The following is a 23,609-nucleotide window of genomic DNA, read 5'->3' as shown; positions in this document are numbered from 1 at the left end:
ACTAATTAAGCCCAGGCACTGATTATTTGGGGGAAAATGCATTAATTTGCTCGTGTTTAGATACAATATGTTTAATATCCATAATTTTAGCCCTGGCATAGTGCTTTTCCTATAATATATATAACAGGTGTTTGATAAATACTTATTGAAGAAGAAATTAATTAGGCTTTTTTTTGTTATAAGTAGATCTTTTTTAAAAAAATTAAACCAACATTTCCTTTTCCATCAAAGTGATTTCTTTGTACACATAGAACTTAACATTACCATTGAGATTTTGTGGGTAAGCAATAGCTACATTTCATCTGAATTACTGTTTGTAAAAATCTTTAGAAAAACAATAAGTAAAGCAAAGTAGAACATATTTTACATGCCATATATTATCATAAAGTGTTTTTTTCTTCATTTTTATTATTTTTCCACCCATTTCATACACATTGTTATAAGAATGATCTTTAAGCTGTTCTACTTTTAGATTTAAATCAAATACAAGTTTTTTTTTTTAGTAAGACTAGATATTTTTAATGATTTTTATTGTTATCATCATCAAGTTTTAGCTATCAATCTTGTACCTGGCATAACAGAATAAACCTAATGAACACTTACCAGATACTAAAATATTTTTCTGGAACAAGAGAAAAAATACTGCAAACACTAAGTAAAAGCTAGCAGAAACTCAACATAATACTGAGAATTAGTAAAAATTCTAAGAAACACAAGAAGTTTAATTGAATAATCTTTACAAGTGAAAACAATGTTAAGCGTATCCCTGATGAAACTTTAGATATATATTTTTGTAAAGTCCTTATAAGCTCAAATTAAATTGCTACATTTAACACATATTAGTACAGCCAACATGACATAAAACATGTATAAGCATGATAAGAGTAAATGACAGACTCAAATAGGACACATTGTCTCTGAACATAGAAATAAAGTTTAAAACGTGTATTTCTATAATGTGCTAAAAAAATCTCAAAAGATTTTTCATTTCTTCATTATCTAACAACCACTTAATTACTCAGAAATATTTTTTTATGTTTTTGAACCATGACATAATGATTTCTTTTTTTTTCTTTTTTTCTTTTTTTGCCCTTAAGAATTGCTTCAATATCTTTTTGCTTGCTGTGCTTCAGAAAAACATTAGTAATCAGACACCAGAAATTATTCCTAGAGCCAACCATCAATTCCTGTCATCCTGGGTAAGCCTAGAACATTTGCTTCTGGAACACTCTCTAATTACAAGAATAGCTCCACTCAGCTAATCACTTTAGGATGATATATTAAATATTTACCTAAAAGTTCTATGTGGTAAATAACTTATAATGACCCATCATGCTAATTTTAGAACAAACTCAACACCGCAGGCTTTTTAGCCTAGTTGCAGAGAAATAAAAAATCATTAACACTAAAGGAGGGTCATAAAAAAGCAAAAACTACCTCTGCATTTTTGAACATCTTATTTCTTTGCTTGTTTTTATAAGGTAAAGTACAAAAAAAAAAAAAAAAAGCTCCCATGTTCACATTTTAAATTGTCAGTGTTTCAGAGCTCCATATTTTTTTTACCTATATTCTGAACATTCTCATGAATCATATGACACTAAGAAAAATTAAAATATACCATCTTGTCTCATATTTTATTACAATAACCCTAACTGACAGTAACTGACTTGACTTAATTATTCCTTATAATTAAGTAAAATTGGATCTCAATTCTTCTACTCTTTAAAAAAAGTAAGCCCTATAGATTTCTATTTACCGTGTTTTCTAGGCCATAACAAAGAAGCATACTGTACCTCTTATGCTGCTGGTTGTTGCAGATGTGGTTGGGCAGGTTGTTATGGCTACAGTGGTTGTGACTGTTGCAGTGGTAAGGGAGGGGATGATAGTAGTGGGAAGCAAAGTGTTGGGAACATCTGGTGAGTGGAAAAAAACAAAATATAAACCAAAATCATATCATGCAAACAAAACAGAAACATAAATGATTCAAATTATAAATACATATATCTTATTTAGGTTTAAATTTAACAGGCTTAAACAGATTATCTGGTACAAAGCTCCTTGTACCACACAGTTCTTGTCATTTTTTGTTCACTTATCTTTCATGCTCTTACACAAAGCAAAAACCTGGAGCAATGTTTGAGGATAAGCAGATTGCTTGCAATATTTTGAGTGAAATTTAAAATGACAAGAATTCATTTGTTCACTGAGTCATTTAAAATGTTTGACATGCAGTAGCAAAATACAGATAGGTAAAACAAAAACTGACATGCTTTGTCAAAGAAGTAAACAAAGAAACAACACAACAGAAAATATACACAAATAACACCACCATATAAGATTAAAGAAACATTAACAATGGATGAGTATATGCATGTTAAATACTTTTTGATATTTTTAGGCAAACAATGATAGGAAATAGGGTGAAAGCAATCTTTAGACACAAACAAAAAAGAAGCCAACTGTTATTACTATTATTTTGCTTTTCCTTTTCTCACAAATGGTGTTAATGTACAGCTTAGAATCTTGCAATTCTTACCCTGATTAGCTGGTAACGCCTTCTAACAATTTTTCAGTACATAGGAGTCTTTAACAAGTATTGGGTCAACTAGCATGGAACTCAATATCTGAAATGTTTATGATTCATATTATTTGGCATACCTAGGAGAAGTTATTGAACATAGATTTGAACCATAATATTCAACCCCTACTCCATAAATAGTCAAAGCTGGCAAAAGTTGACAGTAGATTCAAGTACAGAGGACACAATAAACTGAAAAAAATAGCTCAGAGTTTACAAGATTTTCCTTCCTTTCACTCAAAAGCAGCTGAAATTTAGAAAAGCAGTATAAACACCAAAACAATATAGCCAGTGTCAAGCAACGAGAATTTCAGTAAGATCCTGAGAGTCAACTCTTGTCTCAGGTGTATAGGCATATAATTTACACAGTGAGGAAATGAGGAACAGTTCACAAATTACCTGTAATTACTGTGTGGGGTTTGATTTCACATGTTTGTTACACAGCCCCTATATATTCAGAGCATTTGACAGATTATTTTGCTATTAAAAGGCTTCCTGTAATTCCCTCAGTTAGTCTGTGAGTCACACCAAAATTTTTCTAGTTCCTTACTTCTGATAAATAGCCCTACTCAATCCTCAGACTTTAACCTGCTGAATTGTCTAAGCTGGAGACATCAGAAAACAGCATGAGATAACTCTTTTATCTTTGGTATTGATGTTTACACCTGTTTTTCAACAGGGAAAATACTTCCTGGCCAGTCAAATTAAGAAAATAACCTTCTGAAAATCCAGTGGTGCTATATTAGTCACTAGAGAAAATGGGTATTGCCTGGAGTGCAATTACTATGATCGTAAAGTAGAATTGACTTTAACAACATTATGAATGAATAAATACTATGTATACATGCACGGTCGTCTCTTGTTTAATAATTTCTGTTGTACCTTCTTATTTTCATTATAAGCCTTCCTAAATAGGGTAGGCATGCTGGAAATAAATGAAAGACATTTTCTAAATTAAAAAAAAAAGAATGTAATTTGAACTTTTACAAATATTAAAATTAGAAAATAATACACTTTAGCAAAATCATTTGCTCATTAGGATCTCCAAATATATGTATTTAATTAGTGTAAAGGGAAATATCTTCCAAGGCTATCAAATATAAGAATATACAATAATATTAGTCACTTAAAACTCAGTGGAAAAAACTTGATATTACCAAACTATCACAGACTATAAAATATTAGATTATTTGCTATCATACACTGAAGTGAAGAAAATTGCATTGGCTCTGAAAAGCAGTTTTTCAAAATCATCAATATCATTTGATTCTCAAATGGAAATAATAGGATTTGGTGTTTTTATTTATTTATTTGTTTAGCAAGAAAAATCTCACATTGTTTAGATTTCTTTACCTTACTGTGTAGTAACAAAGATGGGCAATAACTAACTCTGATTTGTTTTGGAGACAATCTGTCTATTTTCATGAGCATTCTTTTATAAACCAAGCAATATTCTATTTTCCATGGGGAGATGCATGATATATAGGGGCTTCCACCCCCATGTTAATATTCAAAAAATATAAAAACAGTGGGTAGTTTTAATAACTGCTAATCTGCTTTAAGAGACCTGCCGTAGAGTCTTTTACAATGTCCACCGCTAGCCATTATAGACTCACAATCTGACTCTTGCTTATCTGATCAACATTTTCTCTCATCTTCTCCCCTTGACTTCAGTTCAGTTCAGTTCAGTCCCTCAGTCGTGTCTGTTTGTGACCCCATGAATTGCAGCACGCCAGGCCTCCCTGTCCATCACCAACTCCCAGAGTTCACTCAAACTCATGTCCATCAAGTCGGTAATGCCATCCAGCCATCTCATCCTCTGTCGTCCCCTTCTCCTCCTGCCCCCAATCCCTCCCAGCATCAGAATCTTTTCCAAAGAGACAACTTTTCGCATGAGGTGGCCAAAGTATTGCAGTTTCAGCTTTAGCATCAGTCCTTCCAATGAACACCCAGAACTGATCTCCTTTAGAATGGACTGGTTGGATCTTCTTACAGTCCAAGGGACTCTCAAGAGTCTTCTTCAACACCACAGTTCAAAAGCATCAATTCTTCGGCACTCAGCTTTCTTCACAGTCCAACTCTCACATCTATACATGACCACTGGAAAAACCATAGCCTTGACTAGACGGATCTTTGTTGGCAAAGTAATATCTCTGCTTTTGAATTTGTTATCTAGATTGGTCATAACTTTCCTTCCAAGGAGTAAGCGTCTTTTAATTTCATGGCTGCAATCACCATCTGCAGTGATTTTGGAGCCCCAAAAAGATAAAGTCTGGAATTGTTTCCACTGTTTCCCCATCTGTTTCCCATGAAGTGATGGGACCAAATGCCATGATCTTAGTTTTCTGAATGTTTAGCTTTAAGCCAACATTTTCACTCTCCACTTTCATTTTCATTAAGAAACTTTTTAGTTCCTCTTCACTCTCTGTCATAAGGGTGATGTCATCTGCATATCTGACTTCATATGCACCTAAAAAGAAACTGGATGAAAGCAATTGATGGGCAGCACCTTGGCTCATATGACAGCTTGGTCAAGAAAATGACGTGTCAAATAACAAATCTCTCCCAGTCACTCTTACATATTGTTAATCACTAGTAACATTATTTCATTATTGAACAGTATGAAAAGGCAAAATAATAGGATACTGAAAGAGGAATTCCCCAGGTCGGTAAGTGCCCAATATGTACTGGAGATCAGTGGAGAAATAACTCCAGAAAGAATGAAGGGATGGAGCCAAAGCAAAAACAATACCCAGTTGTGGATGTGACTGGTGATAGAAGCAAGGTCCGATGATGTAAAGAACAGTATTGTATAGGAACCTGGAATGTTAGGTCCATGAATCAAGGCAAGTTGGAAGTGGTCAAACAGGAGATGCAAGAGTGAATGTCAACATTCTAGGAATCAGTGAACTAAAATGGACTGGAATGGGTGAATTTAACTCAGATGACCATTATATCTACTACTGTGAGCAGGAATCCCTTAGGAGAAATGGAGTAGCCATCATGGTCAACAAAAGAGTCTGAAATTCAGTACTTAGATGCAATCTCGAAAACTACAAAATGATCTCTGTTCATTTCCAAGGCAAACCACTCAATATCACGGTAATCCAAGCCTATGCCCCAACCAGTAACACTGAAGAAGCTGAAGTTGAACGGTTCTATGAAGACCTACAAGACCTTTTAGAACTAACACCCAAAAAAGATGTCCTTTTCACTATAGGAGACTGGAATGCAAAAGTAGGAAGTCAAGAAACACCTGGAGTAACAGGCAAATTTGGCCTTGCAATACGGAATGAAGCAGGGCAAAGGCTAATAGAGTTTTGCCAAGAGAATGCACTAGTCATAGCAAACACCCTCTTCCAACAACACAATAGAAGACTCTACACAAGGACATCACCAGATGGTCATCATTGAAATCAGATTGATTATATTCTTTGCAGCCAAAGATGGAGAAGCTCTATACAGTCAGCAAAAACAAGATCAGGAGCTGACTGTGGCTCAGATCATGAACTCCTTATTGCCAAATTCAGACTTAAATTGAAGAAAGTGGGGAAAACCACTAGACCATTCAGGTATGACCTAAATTAAATCCCTTATGATTATACAGTGGAAGTGAGAAATAGATTTAAGGGACTAGATCTGATCGACAGAGTGCCTGATGAACTATGGACAGAGGTTCGTGACGTTGTACAGGAGACAGGGATCAAGACCATCCCCACCAAAAAAAGAAATGCAAAAAAGCAAAATGGCTGTCTGATGAGGCCTTACAAATATCTGTGAAAAGAAGAGAAGTGAAAAGCAAAGGAGAAAAGGAAAGATATAAGCATCTGAATGCAGAGTGCCACAGAATAGCAAGGAGAGATAAGAAAGCCTTCCTCAGCGATCAATGCAAAAAAATAGAGGAAAACAATAAAATAAGAAAGACTAGAGATCTCTTCAAGAATTTTAGAGATACCAAGGAAACATTTCATGCAAAGATGGGCTCAATAAAGGACAGAAATGGTATGGACCTAACAGAAGCAGAAGATACTATGAAGAGTTGGCGAGAATACACAGAAGAACTGTACAAAAAAGATCTTCATGACCCAGATAATCACGATGGTGTGATCACTCACCTAGAGCCAGACATTCTGGAATGTGAAGTCAAGTGGGCCTTAGAACGAATCACTACGAACAAAGCTAGTGGAGGTGATGGAATTCCAGTTGAGCTATTTCAAATCCTGAAACATGATGCTGTGAAAGCACTGCACTCAATATATCAGCAAATTTGGAAAACTCAGCAGTGGCCACAGGACTGGAAAAGGGCAGTTTTCATTCCAATCCCAAAGAAAGGCAATGCCAAAGAGTGCTCAAACTACCGCACAATTGCACTCATCTCACATGCTAGTAAAGTAATGCTCAAAATTCTCCAAGTCAGGCTTCAGCAGTACGTGAACCGTGAACTTCCAGATGTTCAAGCTGGTTTTAGAAAAGGCAGAGGAACCAGAGATCAGATTGCCAACAGCCGCTGGATCGTCGAAAAAGCAAGAGAGTTCCAGAAAATGTATATTTCTTCTTTATTGACTATGCCAAAGCTATTGACTGTGTGGATCACAATAAACTGTGGAAAATTCTGAAAGAGATGGGAATACTAGACCACCTGACCTGCCTCTTGAGAAATCTGTATGCAGGTCAGGAAGCAACAGTTAGAACTGGACATGGAGCAACAGACTGGTTCCAAATAGGAAAAGGAGTACATCAAGGCTGTATATTGTCACCCTGCTTACTTAACTTATCTGCAGAGTACATCATGAGAAACGCTGGGCTGGAAGAAGCACAAGTTGGAATGAAGATTGCAGGGAGAAATATCAATAACCTCAGATATGCAGATGATACCACTCTCATGGCAGAAAATGAAGAGGAACTAAAAAGCCTCTTGTTGAAAGTGAAAGTGGAGAGTGAAAAAGTTGGCTTAAAGCTCAACATTCAGACAACAAAGATCATGGCATCTGGTCCCTCACTTCATGGGAAATAGATGGGGAAACAGTGGAAACAGTGTCAGACTTTATTTTTCGGGCTCCAAAATCACTGCGGATGGTGATTGCAGCCATGAAATTAAAAGATGCTTACTCCTTGGAAGGAAAGTTATGACCAACCTAACTAGCATATTCAAATGCAGAGATATTTGCCAACAAAGGTCCATCTCATCAAGGCTATGGTTTTTCTAGTGGTCATGTATGGATGAGAGAGTTGGACTGTGAAGAAAGCTGAGCATCGAAGAATTGATGCTTTTGCACTGTGGTTTGGAGAAGACTCTTGAGAGTCCCTTGGACTGCAAGGAGATTCAGCCAGTCCATTCTAAAGGAGATCAGTTCTGGGTGTTCATTGGAGGACTGATGCTAAAGCTGAAACTCCAATACTTTGGCCACCTCATGCAAAGAGTTGTCTCTTTGGAAAAGACTCTGATGCTGGGAGGGATTGGGGGCAGGAGGAGAAGAGGACGACTAGGATGAGATGGCTGGATGGCATCACCGACTCGATGGACATGGGTTTGAGTGAACTCTGGGAGTTGGTGATGGACAGGGAGGCCTGGCGTGCTGGGATTCATGGGGTTGCAAAGAGTTGGACATGACTGAGCAACTGAACTGAACTGTCTTAACATTATTTCAGCTTACATGTTTGGAAACATTTTTTTTTTTTTTTTAATTGAGGGCTTCTTCATTCTGTTCTTTCTTCTCATCACATTGTCCATTCAATTATTTCAACTTTATTGTGAAATATCAAACATTTAATCTTAATATTCAATGCCAGGAGATTAATCAGAATCAACCACAACTCAACCATGTAAGATTAGCTGGAATTAGTTAGAATTCTCAGAAAGACCAAGAGAATAGAGTGATATTTCTTGTACCTAAACTTTCTATTGCTATGATTTTACTCATGTCAGTTTCACCACTGGGCAATGAAGTGTTGAATGGAGGAATTTTGCCTGCTTTACTTTTGGTACCTTGCACAATTTAGAAGGTTAGTAAAATTTTACTAAATGAATTTGTTCATAGCATTATAAGCATATAATTTATTTTAGGGGATCTAGAAAAGTCCACTTTTTGACTAGTTAATATAAAACTAAAATATTTCATTACTACTGATAACAAAAAGTTCTCTGTCCTTACTACATACAGAAACTTTTTATTTTCTGAAGCACACATTTTCAAGACAACCTAAAACTACTACAACCTAAAACTTCTTTCAGTAAATATTCTTGCTAACAAAATGAGAACTTCTCTGGTGACTCAGTGGTAAAGAATCCACCTGCCAATGCAGGAGATGCAGGTTTGAATCCTGGGTCAAGAAGATCCCCTGGAGAAGAAAATGGCAATCCACTCCACAATTCTCCCCTGGAAAATTCCACAGACAGAGGAGCCTGGTGGATTATAGTCCATGGGGCCACAAAGAGTCTCACAAGACTTAGTGACTAAGCAACAACAACAACAAACAACAAAACAAACGGAGTCTTTGCCTACATATTCTGCTACTCTGAAAGCTGTGAGAGCCTGACCTGAGTTTCATGCACACCCCATCTTCTTAGGAACTCTCTCCATTTTCACCTGATTTGAGACTTTCCAAGAAAGGGTGAAAGGCTAGGAGGGACCACTGAGTAACTCACTGTGATCAGCGGTAAATGATCAAAGCAAAATTGTGAGTTATCTATTACTATCCCCACTTAATGGATGAGAAGACTTTGAGATAGTTTCCTTGCCTTGAAAATTACACATGCTGTTGCTGCGTCGCTTCAGTCGTGTCCAACTCTGTATGACCCCATAGATGGCAGCCCACCAGGCTTCCCATCCCTGGGATTCTCCAGGCAAGAACACTGGAGTGGGTTGCCATTTCCTTCTCCAATGCATGAAAGTGAAAAGTGAAAGTGAAGTTGCTCAGTCGTATCCGACTCTAGCGACCCCATGGACTGCAGCCTACCAGGCTCCTCCGTCCATGGGATTTTCTAGGCAAAAGTACTGGAGTGGGGTGCCATTGCCTTCTCCAGAAAATTACACATACATATGCTATAGTATAGAGAGAATTTTCTTAAATATATAAGTATACTGGAGAGACAAATTTCTCTAACATTTCCATCTCAAGATGATTTATTTTATCTGCCTGACTATAACTCTTGTCAAAGCAGAAATTAGTAAAATTCTGAGCTGTCTTACTAAGTCCAAACACCTACCTCTCTAGTTTTTACCCCTACAAATGAGCACCAACATTTGGCATCATTCAGCAATTATTTTAAAGGTTTTGGCCTTTTATTTAAACATTGATAAAAAACATTAATAATGAGAATGAGGGGGCTTCCCTCGTGGCTCGGACGGTAAAGCGTCTGCCTGCAATGCGGGAGACCTGGGTTCGGGAAGATCCCTTGGAAAAGGTAATGGCAACCCACTCCAGTACTCTTGCCTGGAAAATTCCATGGACAGAGGAGCCTTGTAAGCTATAGTGCATGGGGTCGCAAAGAGTCGGGCACAACTGAGCGACTTCACTTCACTTCACTTCAATGAGAATGAAGCTATATTTCCATAAGGAAATACAAAATTGGAAACACAAGTAATTGTCATTAACCTTATTTTTGAGGTATCTAGAATCTTGTATATTTTAAAACCATTATGCTATTAATATAAAGCATACTCAACCAAATATACCACAGGATAAAAAATGAAGATCACTTTCTCCTTTTCTACAACACATTCATTTTTTCTCTCTCTTTGTTGAAAAAAATACACTGTGTAGAATAAAAATACTCTGATTCATATGCAGGAGAATTACAAATGTGCCCATATAGAATAAAAGTGACAATCCTGGTTCAACATCAATTTATTAATTCTGTTCATAAAGCCACATAATCTGTAGTCATATTAATATTATAAATAATCTGCTAAATATGACATCAATTTAGATGATTTTGCCTTACATGTTCACATCCTATGATTAAAGAATATTTAAATGGATATAAAAATAGCTATAAATAAAAAACAGAAAAAATCAATGGTATGTAATTTATGGATATTAACATTCAGAAATGGCAGCTATCTAATAGATCAGTCAATTAACTACATGATATTTCATCTCTGTTTTCTACAATACAAAGACTGGCTCAAATTTTTCATTGTCATTTTCCTTGGAGAGCATGTTAATCTAATTAAATATTGTTGAATTTGCCTGGAAAAAAAAAAGTGGCTAAGAAGTTCAGCATTTATAATTTACAAAATAAATTTACTGTATTATGTAATATATTGTCTAGATATTAATGTATAAATGATGAACTAATAACTGATAAAATATGTAGTGGATGAAAAAAGGTATCTTCAGAAATGAACAAAGTGAAAATAATTAGATTTTGTTTATTTTAGTTTAGATCTGATCAAATAAATTAGTATATAAATATAATTTAAAACCAAAAAGAGAAATTCCAATAAAGTTCTTCAAAATCAGAAATAATAAAACATCTTGTAGTTAGTAAGAAATTTGAATGTGAAACAATAATAGCTTCAAGTAGCTAAATATTGTTATCACATTATATATACATGTGTAACACCAATTTCTCTAAAATTGTGATTAAGTGTTTAAATCTTTTCCTAGCAGATTAAATCTTAGGGAACTACTCATTTACTATATACTAACATGGATAAAACTTGCTAAAATAATTTTGTGGTTTAAATAAGATATTTAAATGAATTCATAGAGGTCCATGATCCATTATTTATTATTTATTAATAAAATGTTGTTTTAGAAAACTATAGTAGCCATAATAAAATCAGGAATTTCCTTTAAAGCAAATATTTGAGAATTTGTATTGATGGGGAGCTGAGAAAAATAAAGGTCCAAGGCATGAAAATATTTGCCTATAGTTTTACTTACATATAAGAGGTAAATTAAAATAAATTACAATTTTCATCTTACTTGTAACATATATAATGTGTTACCATAACATATAAGGAAAATTCAGGAATATTTCAATAATGTCAGACCAAATCCCAAATCTAGTCAATTGCACAATTGTATATTATGAAGACAAAGTCTGAGTTGGCTGCAAAAGTTATTCATGTGAGTGAATATTGAGTACAAATAAATGCAGTGTAAATACTGTGGGTTCCTTCTATAATAACCTATTCACTTGCAGAAACACAATTTCGACTCATACAACAAAGCTAGTGAATCAGGAAACTAAAATCTGTGTTCCCAGGGACCATGGCCAAACTTTGCTATGACACTTCATCAGTCCATCATGTCTCCTGCTTAACCTCTATGATTCTCATGTGAACTCCAAACTATACCCACTTGAGTTGCCTCAGTGTTAAAGTTTTCTGGAACAACAGGGGCTAGAGTTATATACAAGTCAGCGCATGTATGCTTGGCTTCTTTTCTTTATTTCTTATAATGCCAGTTAGCTTAAACAGAAAAGCCGAAGTCTGGAATACAAGACATCTGCCCTGATACAAGTCATTTCCCCAAATTTTAGACTCAGCTCTCTCTGTTCTCTTTGTTGCATGTTCTCAGAGTCACATCCTGTTTCACATTACTTTTCTCTTTCATGTTTAATATCTTCCCTCAATGTGCTTTCAAGCACTTACATGCACCTCTACACGTGCTTATTTTACATATTACCATGACACATGTATTTATGTACCTATGTTTCTAATAAACTGTAAGCTCAATCTTTAGAAATCAGCATTCTTGCTTTTAAAAATATAACTTTGCCTTGGTACAAATTTACTCTGACCCAACCCATCGGTATCACCCAGTCTCATCTTAAAGTTAGGACTTCCCTGGTGGCTCAGATGGTAAAGCGTCTGTCTACAATGCGGGAGACCCAGGTTTGAGCCCTGGGTCGGGAAGATCCCCTGGAGAAGGAAATGGCAATCCACTCCACTACTATTGTCTGGAAAATCCCATGCACAGAGGAGCCTGGTAGGCTACAGTCTATGGGGTCGCAAAGAGTCGGACACGACTGAGAGACTTCACTTTCATTTTAAAGTAGCCTTCCCTTTTTTGATGTGCCTAGTGAAACGCTACTCTCAACTTTCAGCCTTATTCCTACCTGCTCTGTAAAGACTTCCGTGATCAACTAAACCCCAACTGATTTCCTTTCTCTGAACACTTTTCACGCTTTCTGAGTTTATCTAGTGTTCCTGCATTTTGTTACCTATATCCCTCTACCATAAAATCATGGGCTTCCCTGGTGGCTCAAATGGTAAAGAATCTGCCTGCAATGAGGGAGACCTGGGTTCACTCCCTGGTTTGGGAAGATCCCTTGCGGGAGGGCATGGCAACCCACTCCAGTATTCTTGCCTGGAAAATCCCACGGACAGAGGATCCTGGTGTATTGCCATAACAATGTTATTTTACAGTCATGACCACACTATTGTGACCCCACCCAGAGTTATGTGCCTCTCACTAGCTATATAGCTCTCTCTCTCTTTCCTTTAGTGGAGAACATCTATCAAAATACATGAGTAATATTAAGGTAAAATTTTAAAATTTTCTTTAATTAACATAGTCACTAGTACACTCAACTATTCTCTTATTAATAATAAAGTTCACAGTAAACAGAATACATACCATAGCTCTTCATGAAATTAGTGGTTGAAATCTGGGAAGCTATCACATTTACTTGGCAATTAATGCATTACTAGTTTTTTGTTTTTTATTTATGAGTATAAAAGATGATAAGATAACAGAGGAAATAGGTATCAAATCCATGGTATATTTCAGTGCTTCCTTAGGGTACTTAGCTCTAGGCTTTGAATTTGACTGATAATTTATAAATAATGCATCTTTTGGTGGTAATAGCAATATTGTCAGTACATAGGAAATGGCATCAATTTTAAAGACATGGATCAGTAATTGAGCCTTATACATGGTGAATCTCTGCAAAAAATTATCCCTCCTCCTCTTTTTACCATTAATGAAGTAATTTTTAGGAATTTCTGCTAAGAATCTTCCAGTCTAAAAAAATAAAATTCAGCATACTGAAGAATATTACATTCCAAATGCAGTTTTTCAATGTTTTTAAAGTGTTAGAGCTCTAAATCATCATACTCAATTCAAAATAATAGAAAAAGGGTCCTTTTTCACATCCTAATGAAGGAATTCAAAAAATTCAACTGTATTTTGTTATTGGAGCTTATTAGAGCACAACAGATCCTGTATAACCTTGTCAAAATGAAATCACTTCCAACAAGCACTGTATACAATAAACTCCAGAGTATTACAGCACCTTTTTTCCAATAACGAGCTTTTCAGGTTAAAGGTATGTTCTGTTCTCTACAAATGCAGTGTACAATAATTTCTAACTTGTCAACCTGTTTTGTTTTGTGGCAGTTTCTCTTTTTAAAAATGGCATTCTGGCCCATTCAGATTGGATTTTCGAAACAAAATTAAGTCTAAAGAGTCCCAGAAGCCCAAGCTGCTTGTTTCCTCTCCAAGGACTAGTATTCAATAGGGAGAAAAACTGCTACCATTTAGCCTGGTTTCCATGTGTCTACTTCCTTTCCACTTTCTGTCACTAACTCCCCTAGGTGGTCCTGGGATAATCAAGAGTGAATCCAAACCAAGGTTTATTATTGGAGATGCAGAAGATCATCAGGGGAATATTGTTGGCCAGAACTCAACATATTAATATAAGAAGTATCTTTCTGATAGAAATTATTCACATTCCCTAATTTTAAAAATAATAAGGCATCTTAATTTTACCAATAATTACAGTGCCATTAGAAGCAACTGTAAGAGGAAAAGTTTACTGTATTTGCTTTTTTCGCCTGTGCAGAAGACATTTATTGTTCCCATTATGTTCAGCTACTTGTAACAGCCTATTTGGATTATAGCATAAGAATGGATAACAGCACCAAGGCTCTTACTTAAATGACAAACATGAGGTTGACAAGGTCTCAACAAGCCAGAGCTTGTCTCCTCCTCCAGAGCCATACGGTAACCTCATCTGCTTCATAAAAAAGAACCCTTTCAAAAATTAGATTTGAATGCATCCCTTTTCATTCCTCTGATAGCTTCAACTGGCCTCACATACTGAATGAAATCCTTATACAATTAAAAAAAAAAGGCTGAAAAATGAAAACTACTGCAATTTTAAACTGTAGGTGGCAACCAAAAGTCTTATGTAATTATAAGAAAAGTTGATGAATAATATCAGTCTGTTATTGAAAAAAAGTATACTTTTTTTCCTTAAAAATATTCTTTTACATTTCAAGCTGACAAAGGAGAGTGAAATTTAAAATGGAGGGAAAATTCCTTTGAAATGTATGATTCTATATTATTTAGCCCCACCTATTTCCATACTGGGAGTTCTTTCCTAAAAGTACTTTGTATTCAGTCGCTCAGTTGTGTCCAACTCTTTGCGGCCCCATAAACTATAGCCCACTAGGCCTCTTTGTCCATGGGATTTTCCAGGCAAGAATACTGGAGTGGGTTGCCATTTCCTTCTCCAGGAAAATGACTTTACCAAAAAGTAAATCAGATGATTTGATCAAATACTTTTTAAGTTCTGTGAGGATGTCAGTTTCCTTTGGGAGACTAGTAATGCTTTCCATTAGAAGAAAAAACTTAAACCAAATATAAATATACAACAAGGAGTGGTGTGTTGTAGTAAAAGTGCAGCGCTTGAAAAATCAGGATGTTTTGATTTTTCATTTAGTTTCTGTGATAAAATAATAGAGACATTTTGCCTACAGTTTAATCCCTTTGCACCTGTGCTTCTTTATCCAAAAAAGATAGTTCAGATCTGGTCTTTTATATAAATCATTTTGGGCCAATTTCTTTATTAGTGATGAGTAACAGTTGATTTTCTAAAAGCAAACAAATTCACTCAGGAAATTTGTAGATGTGAAAAAATTGTTTATGACTTTAGAAGATTCATTCAGCCTCTAAAGATGGTACAGATTTAAAAATGCAAAGAAATTCAGTTCAGTTCAATCACTGAGTCATGTCCAACTCTTTGCGATCCCATGAACCACAACATGCCAAGCCTCCCTGTCCATCACCAACTCCCAGAGTCCACCCAAATCCATGTCCATCGAGTCGGTGATGCCATCCAATCATCTCATCCTCTTTCCTCCCCTTCTCCTCTTGCCCTCAATCTTTCCCAGCATTAGGTTCTTCTCCAGTGAGTCAGCTCTTCACCTCAGGTGGCCAAAGTATTGAAGTTTCAGCTTCAACATCAGTCCTTCCAATGAACACCCAGGACTGATCTCCTTTAGGATGGACTGGTTGGATCTCCTTGCAGTCCAAGGGACTCTCAAGAGTCTTCTTCAACAACACAGTTCAAAAGCATCCATCCTTCTGTGCTCAGCTTTCTTTACAGTCCAACTCTCACATCCATACATGACCATTGGAAAAACCATAGCCTTGACTAGATGGACTTTTGTTGACAAAGTAATGTCTCTGCTTTTTAATATGCTGTCTAGGTTGGTCATAACTTTCCTTTCAAGGAGTAAGCGTCTTCTAATTTCATGGCTGCAATCACCATCTGCAGTCATTTTGGAGCCCCCCAAAATAAAGTCAGCCACTGTTTCCCCATCTGTTTGCCATGAAGTGATGGGACCAGATGCCATGATCTTAGTTTTCTGAATGTTGAGCTTTAAGCCAACTTTTTCCCCTCTCCTCTTTCACTTTCATCAAAGGTTCTTTAGTTCTTCTTCACTTTCTGCCATAAGGTGTCATCTGCATATCTGAGGTTATTGATATTTCTCCCAGAAATCTTGATTCCAGCTTGTGCGTCCTCCAGCCCAGCATTTCTCATGATGTACTCTGCATATAAGTTAGCTTCATATTGTAAATCATATCTCTCTCAACTTCAAGATAATCTTATGTGCGCTTTGAAAAATTAATGATAACATGAATGGAATACTAAGAAATGCTAAAATAAGTGAACTTCCAGGAAACAAAAATCACTCTTCACATCAAGACTCTCATATTTAAATATGTCATGCTTATGACTAAAATTTCTCAAACTTTCTCTGCTTGGTCCAGTTGAGAAATGTTCATTTGCTATTATGCAAAGTATTTCTGTAACTCATACTAAGTTATATATATTATATAGTATATATATGTACGTGTGTGTGTGTATATATGTATATACAGAGAGAGAGAGAGAGAGCTGTACCTCTGTTGGCTCAGATGGCAAAGAATCTGCCTGCAATGCAGAGACCCAGGTTTGATCCCTGGATCAGGAAGATCCCTTGGAGAAGGGAATGACAACCCACAGCAGTATTCGTGCCTGTAAGAATCCCATGGACAGAGGAGACTGGCAGACTACAGTCCATGAGGTTACAAAGAGTCAGACAAAACTGAGCAACTAACACACACACACACACACACACACACACGTTACTATATATTTCTCACCATGTAGAAGTATTTCTAATTTTATCTTGATTCCTCTTCCTATTTAATACACAGATTCCATGAAAGAATAACTATGGGTTCTGGATCTTGAACCAAATATCCTTAAGGTGTACCTAAGTTGTGCTACTCTACTATGTTACTAACCTTTATAAGTTGAAAAATGCTGTCATTAAATTGGAGTTTATTTCGCAGCATTAATTTTGACAAATTCTAATTTTCACATACCTGTTTGTTGTCTGATCAATGCTTACGGGTAATAAAATGAATGAGTTGGAAAACTCAGCAGTGGCCACAGGACTGGAAAAGGTCAGTTTTCATTCCAATCCCAAAGAAAGACAATGCCAAAGAATGCTCAAACTACGCAAATTACACTCATCTCACAAGCTGATCCCAGGGACGGCAGAACCTGGTAGGCTGCTGTCTATGGGGTTGCACAGAGTTGGACACGACTGAAGCGGTTTAGCAGCAGCAGCAGCAGCACATGTTAGTAAAGTAATGCTCAAAATTCTCCAAGCCAGGCTTCAGCAATATGTGAACTGTGAACTTCCAGATGTTCAAGCTGATTTTAGAAAAGGCAGAGGAACCAGAGATCAAATTTTGCCAACATCTGCTGGATCAAAAAAGCAAGAGAGTTCCAGAAAAACATCTATTTCTGCTTTACTGACTTTGCCAAAGCCTTTGACTGTGTGGATCACAATAAACTGTGGGAAATTCTGAAAGAGATGGGAATACCAGACCACCTGACCTGCCTCTTGAGAAACCTATATGCAGGTCAGGAAACAATAGTTAGAAGTGATCATGGAACAACAGACCAGTTCCAAATAGGAAAAGGCTTACATCAAGGCTGTATATTGTCACCCTGCTTATTTAACTTATATGCAGAATACATCATGAGAAACGCTGGGCTGGACGAAGGACAAGCTGGAATCAAGATGGTCAGGAGAAATATCAATAATCTCAGATATGCAGATGACACCACCCTTATGGCAGAAAGTGAAGAGGAACTAAAAAGCCTCTTGATGAAAGTGAAAGAAAAGAGTGAAAGTTGGCTTAAAGCTCAACATTCAGAAAATGAAGATCATGGCATCTGGTCCCATGACTTCATGGGAAATAGATGGGGAAACAGTGGAAACAGTGGCTGACTTTATTTTGGGGGGCTTCAAAATCACTGCAGATGGCGATTGCAGCCATGAAATTAAAAGACGCTTACTTCTTGGCAGGAAAGTTATGACCAACCTAGACAGCATATTAAAAAGCAGAGACATTACTTTGTCAACAAAGGTCCATCTAGCCAAGGCTATGGTTTTTCCAGTAGTCATGTATGGATGTGAGAATTGGACTATAAAGAAAGCTGAGTGCCAAAGAATTGATGCTTTTGAACTGTGGTGTTGGAGAAGACTCTTGATTGTCCCTTGGACTGCAAGGAGATCCAACCAGTCCATCCTAAAGGAGAACGGTCCTGGGTGTTCATTGGAAGGACTGATGCTGAAGCTGAAACTCCAATACTTTGGCCACCTGATGTGAAGACCTGACTAATTTGAAAAGACCCTGACACTTGGAAATATTGAGGGCAGGAGAAGAAGGGGACGACAGAGGATGAGATGGTTGGATGGTATCACCGATTCAACGACATGAGTTTGGGTAAACTCTGGGAGTTGGTGATGGACAGAGAGGCCTGGCATGCTGCAATTCATGGGGTCACAAAGAGTTGGACACGATTGAGTGACTGAACTGAACTGAATAAAATGCATCCAAATATAATATTTAATGTTTCAATATAGAAGCTTATTTAAATGAAAATTAAAGGAGATTTGGGGAATGTTTCAAAAATATTATTATTATAGCGTTATCCTATAATTTAACAAAACTAAAAAGAGCTATTTACTAGATACTTTTTGTGCAAGTATATTAATAATAAAGAATCCTTTTGATGTATGTAATCACAACCTGAAATCAAGATTGCCAGAAAAAATATCAACAACCTCAGATATTCAGATGATACCATTCTTATGGCAGAAAATAAAGAGGAAATAAGGAGATTCTTGATATGGGTGAAAGAAGAGAGTAAAAGAAAATGGCCTGAAACTCAACATTCAAAAATCCAAGATCATGGCAACTGGTCCCATCATTTCATGGCAAATAGAAGGGGAAAAAGTGGAAGCAGTGACAGAGTTTATTTTCTTGGGCTTCAAAATCACTTCAGACGGTGACTGTAGCAATGAAATTGAAAGACTCTTGCTTCTTGGAAGGAAAGCTATGAAAAACCTTCACAGTTATTAAAAGGCAGAGACATCACTTTGCCAGCAAAGGTCCATCTAGTCAAAGATATGGTTTTTCCAGCAGTCATGTATGGATGTTAGAGTTGGACCATAAAGAAGGCTGAGCACTGAAGAATTGATGCTTTTGAATTGTGGTGCTGGGGAAGATTCTTGAGAGTCCCTTGGACTGCAAGGAGATCAAACCAGTCAATTCTAAAGGAAATCAACCCTGGATATTCATTGAAAGAACTGATGCTGAAGCTGAAACCCCAATACTTTGGCCACCTGATGAAAAGAGCCGACTCATTGGAAAAGATCCTGATGCTAGGAAGGATTGAAGGCGAAAGGAGAAGGTGACAGCAGAGGATGAGATGGTTACATAGCATCATCAACTCAGTGGACATGAATTTGAGCAAGCTCCAGGAGACAGTGAGGGACAGGGTAGCATGGTGTGCTGCAGTCCATAGGGTCACAAATAATCAGATACGACTTAGCAACTGAACAATAACAAGTAAATCAGGGACTGATAAGCTATAATAAGGTTTGGGTTTTATACTAAGTGTGATGAAATGCTTTTGGCAAAATTTAAATAGAGTAAGACTGAAGACTATGAATATAAAATATTTATATATTGCATCCATGTGGGAACTAGATTGGAGCAGGGGAAGCAAGGAACCCATTAGCAATGTTACAATAGTCTAGGCGAGAGAGGACGGTGGAAAGGAGGAGACATACTCGGAAGATGGTCAGGAAATAGTGTCAGCAGGATATGCTGTTGAATTGGAAAGAGAGACAGAGAAAATTACAGGATAATTCTTAGATTCTGGAATAAGTACATGATCTGTTGTTACAATATTTGTAAAAACTACATTTTTGTAAGAGGCTATAAAGCAGGTTTTATGTAATACCTTCCTCTAGTTTAAAATACCATTGCTTCTAAAAAGGAATGCCAAAAATGTCCTCCCTGGGCCATTGAATACTGCTTGAATTTGCTAATGAATGAATGCATATATACTCAAGGAGAAGAGTTCCATACATTTTATAAAGCTATAATCTAGGCTTTTTTGCACATAAAAAAATCTAGAAAGCCTAAATGCCACAGGTATAATACTCTGTTCGGCTTACTTTACTGCAACCAACAGAAAAAAATCATATATAAAGAGTGCAAGAGAAAATATTTTAAATGTTGCATTTGTTGAGTGGTGAAGTCTTTCATCCCTTTAGACAGGAATGAGGGTTTTCCTCATGGACAGTTTAGTCAGTGACCCATCTAGGTACCATAGACACATTTATTGATACTGCAGAGTGGTATCTCTGAATGAATTTTTGTCTTGAAAAGTAAAACTTTATTCACTTTATGTTCATCTTAAAGAGATGGAATTTAGCCTCAGCTCCATGTTGAGTATGCTTGCACAAATCCACCTTTCAAAAAGCTTTATAATGAAAGCAGTGCCCTTGTCTCCACTATTTGATCCATTCCACTTCTCTCTGTAGAGTTCAACAGCATATTCATCCAGTCAGAGGTACGCCTTTCCCACAGGCATCACAGCTCTCCCTGCTTATTCATGTCCAGAGATGCTATGCTTTATCTCAGCGATTAAAGAAGGTACTGTTTTAAGAGTCATCCGACTAGTTTACTGTCTGGAAACTCTCAACTGAAGATGAGAGCAGTAACCATAGGGCTCTTCCATTAGTGCACTGTTTGTTGTTCCATATGGATGTCTTTTCTACCCTTTGCTTCCTACACTGTATATTTTTCCATCTATACTTCTAAAGAAAACTTCTCCAAAGGAAAATGCTCATTATGAGCACACAGAATTAATTTACCAACTGGCAGGTCTGTTTCTATATGAGGAAACAGATTTTAGCTGAATCCCTTTTGAATGTTTGCTAGGCTGTACATCTGTCCATAATCCAGTCTTCGCTTTCCTGCTCCCCACCCACTCATCTGAGCTCAAAGATTCACTCTCTTACTTTCATTCTGATCTGTATCACCTTTCCTAACAGCACAGTTAAGTTAAAAAAAAAAAAAAAATCGTGCAGATTCTCAGTGTTTCTCAATGTTTTGTTGCTGGATAATTATAACAGTAAATGTAGGTGTGACTGCCGACTTTTTAGTCTAGCTACATATTTACTATGAAGAACTGAGGTGCATTTTAATTTTAATTGATGAGAGTTCTTATTAGCTCTCAAAACACTGATAATCATAGCAGGAATATGTGAAGCATAAGACTAGGAAAGTATGTATACTTGCTCAGTTCTAGAGTAAGACAAATTTAAAAACAAATTTAAGATATTACTTTATAGTAGTCCTAATCTGTTTCATAATTAGTACTGCATGCATCTATATATGTATTATTTTTTTTGCTAACTTTAGAATCAGGTACTAATAACACTTAAGCAATTGAATATATTCTTTGCACATTTTTTAAATATTTGAAGGAGATAACAGATGGCTTGGAAATGTTTGTTAAAATGAAAGAAAGGCTACGCTCCATGACTCAATTTGTCTCTCTCCCATGATAAGCAAATTAACTGAAAGGAAGAATTAGCACCTAAAATGGGAAGTGAACTTGCATTTACCTATAGTCTCTGAAAGAAACAGATATCTAAATAAACAACATAGCTTCAAGGTTTGTCTTGATGCAAAAGTCTGCAAAATCTTCGTGTACAACTTTCTGTCTCTCTGCATTTCTGACATTTATTATTAACAATAAAAGCAGAGTGAAATGAAAATAGCAGTTGTATTGATTTTTCTAAGTTGTAAAGGCATATTTAATAGCTTGATGCTTTTCACTAAACCAAAACACACAGACATTTCTAGCAGTAATATTGTCTCTTACTATAAAAATTAAAAACTTGAAACACTTTGTTATAATTGTTCTTACTAGCTAATGATAAAATGTGATAGATCTTATTCTATATATGTGTTATTCTGAGGTAAATTATCCTGGAAACAAACAAAATATCAATATCACATTTTTCACCAGTATTTATTTCAATAGATACATGAACAAATATGTAAAACAAACTGTACCTGTCGAGTGATATTTTAGGGATACAAAGCCAGCAACTGTCAGTAAACTGGTTGAGATTATATAAACAAGCTTTTTACACTATTTCACTTTCTACTATGATAATAATACTAGTTATGGAGTTTTATTTGTCATAAAGATGAAATTTGCTAGAAAAAGCAAAATACGTACATATAGAGAAAACTAAAAATGTGGAAAGGTGCAAGGTGGGCAATTGTACTCAAAATAAGAATAGCAAGAGTTAAGATAATGAAGAAGTAATGAATTGTTATAAAAGTTTATTTACATAAGTCGATAAACAATGAAGTGATGGAACAAAAACAGTGGGAAAATAGTTTTAAATTTCATATAAGAGTGATTATGGTAATGTGAAAAGTAAATTCAAAAACAGATGGGGAATATCATGAAAAACTTTCTGGAATAGTGCATCTCAACTCTGCCATGACTGTATGAGACAGCATTGAGTTGGGTCCCAGGTGGAGTGGGTTCTCCACTGAAACTCAGACTGGAATCCCTGTTACTCCCCTCTACAGTGTGGACCTGCCATAGTTAGTGCAGCTACTGGCCAAAGAAGAAATAAGTTACTCATGTCGTTTTTTTTTTTTTTTTCTACTTATATTACTGTATTTCTTCCCAAATTCTGGGAAGGGTTTTGAGACTAGAGATGATAGTAGAAGAGTTCCAACATCTCTGTCCATCTTCCATTTGTATTCTAAGATGCTGGTTATGCATTTCTCTAGCATGAATGTGCAGGGAGGTCAAAGGCATTGGAATAGTTAAGGAGAAAGAAGTTTAGGACTTGGAAAGGTAATTTGTGTTTTACACTCTTCAGAGATATTCTTTCAAACTGTTCCAGGTACTGCATATTTCTGACACTTCCAAAAGAATATTTTTAAATTAGTGGATGACAAATAAATATACGAATTTAAACTGCTTCCAAGCACAAAATAAGACTGGTATCGAATCAATTGCAATTCTTGGCAGCCGTTCTTTATGTGATGAATAGGTATCTTCTATGATCTCTGTATCTATACAAAAAGATGCAGGTCTGGGTAGTCTCTCTTTGGGGAGAGAATATTTTATCTATACTCTCTGAATTTGATGTTGCATCAGAGGAACAAGAGTAATTATAACTTCCACTCTGCTCTCTCTATATTACTAATTTGCTGTAGTGTTGATGTTTTTATCATCTTCTCTATTGCTTAGTTAATAAGAATATAGAATTTCCTCATTCTTTAATTTAATTTAATTCATGCTCTGGGTACCACTCAGGGAAGATTATGGACAGCAAACTGAACACAACTCTTGGGTAAATTTTATACCAGAGGATTGGATTGAGATTGCCCT

General features: G+C 36.2%; 1 protein-coding gene across 3 annotated transcripts in view; it reads right to left on the bottom strand.

Annotated features, from left to right (window-relative positions):
• CADM2 (cell adhesion molecule 2) overlaps positions 1–23,609 on the bottom strand; it is a 1,274,389-nt gene that overhangs the window by 85,972 nt on the left and 1,164,808 nt on the right. For 2 of the 3 annotated variants that reach the window (XM_070786560.1, XM_070786566.1), the window contains one exon: positions 1,794–1,913. The exons of the other annotated variant lie outside the window; for it this stretch is intronic. In XM_070786560.1, the coding sequence (XP_070642661.1) occupies positions 1,794–1,913 (120 nt within the window). The remainder of the gene's footprint in view (positions 1–1,793; positions 1,914–23,609) is intronic. 3 annotated transcript variants of the gene reach the window in all.

This window comes from Bos indicus, chromosome 1 (assembly GCF_029378745.1).
Source record: "Bos indicus isolate NIAB-ARS_2022 breed Sahiwal x Tharparkar chromosome 1, NIAB-ARS_B.indTharparkar_mat_pri_1.0, whole genome shotgun sequence".
NCBI classification, from domain to species: domain Eukaryota; kingdom Metazoa; phylum Chordata; class Mammalia; order Artiodactyla; family Bovidae; genus Bos; species Bos indicus.
Note: the sequence above shows the minus strand (reverse complement) of the source record. Positions and strands in the feature narration are given on the sequence as shown.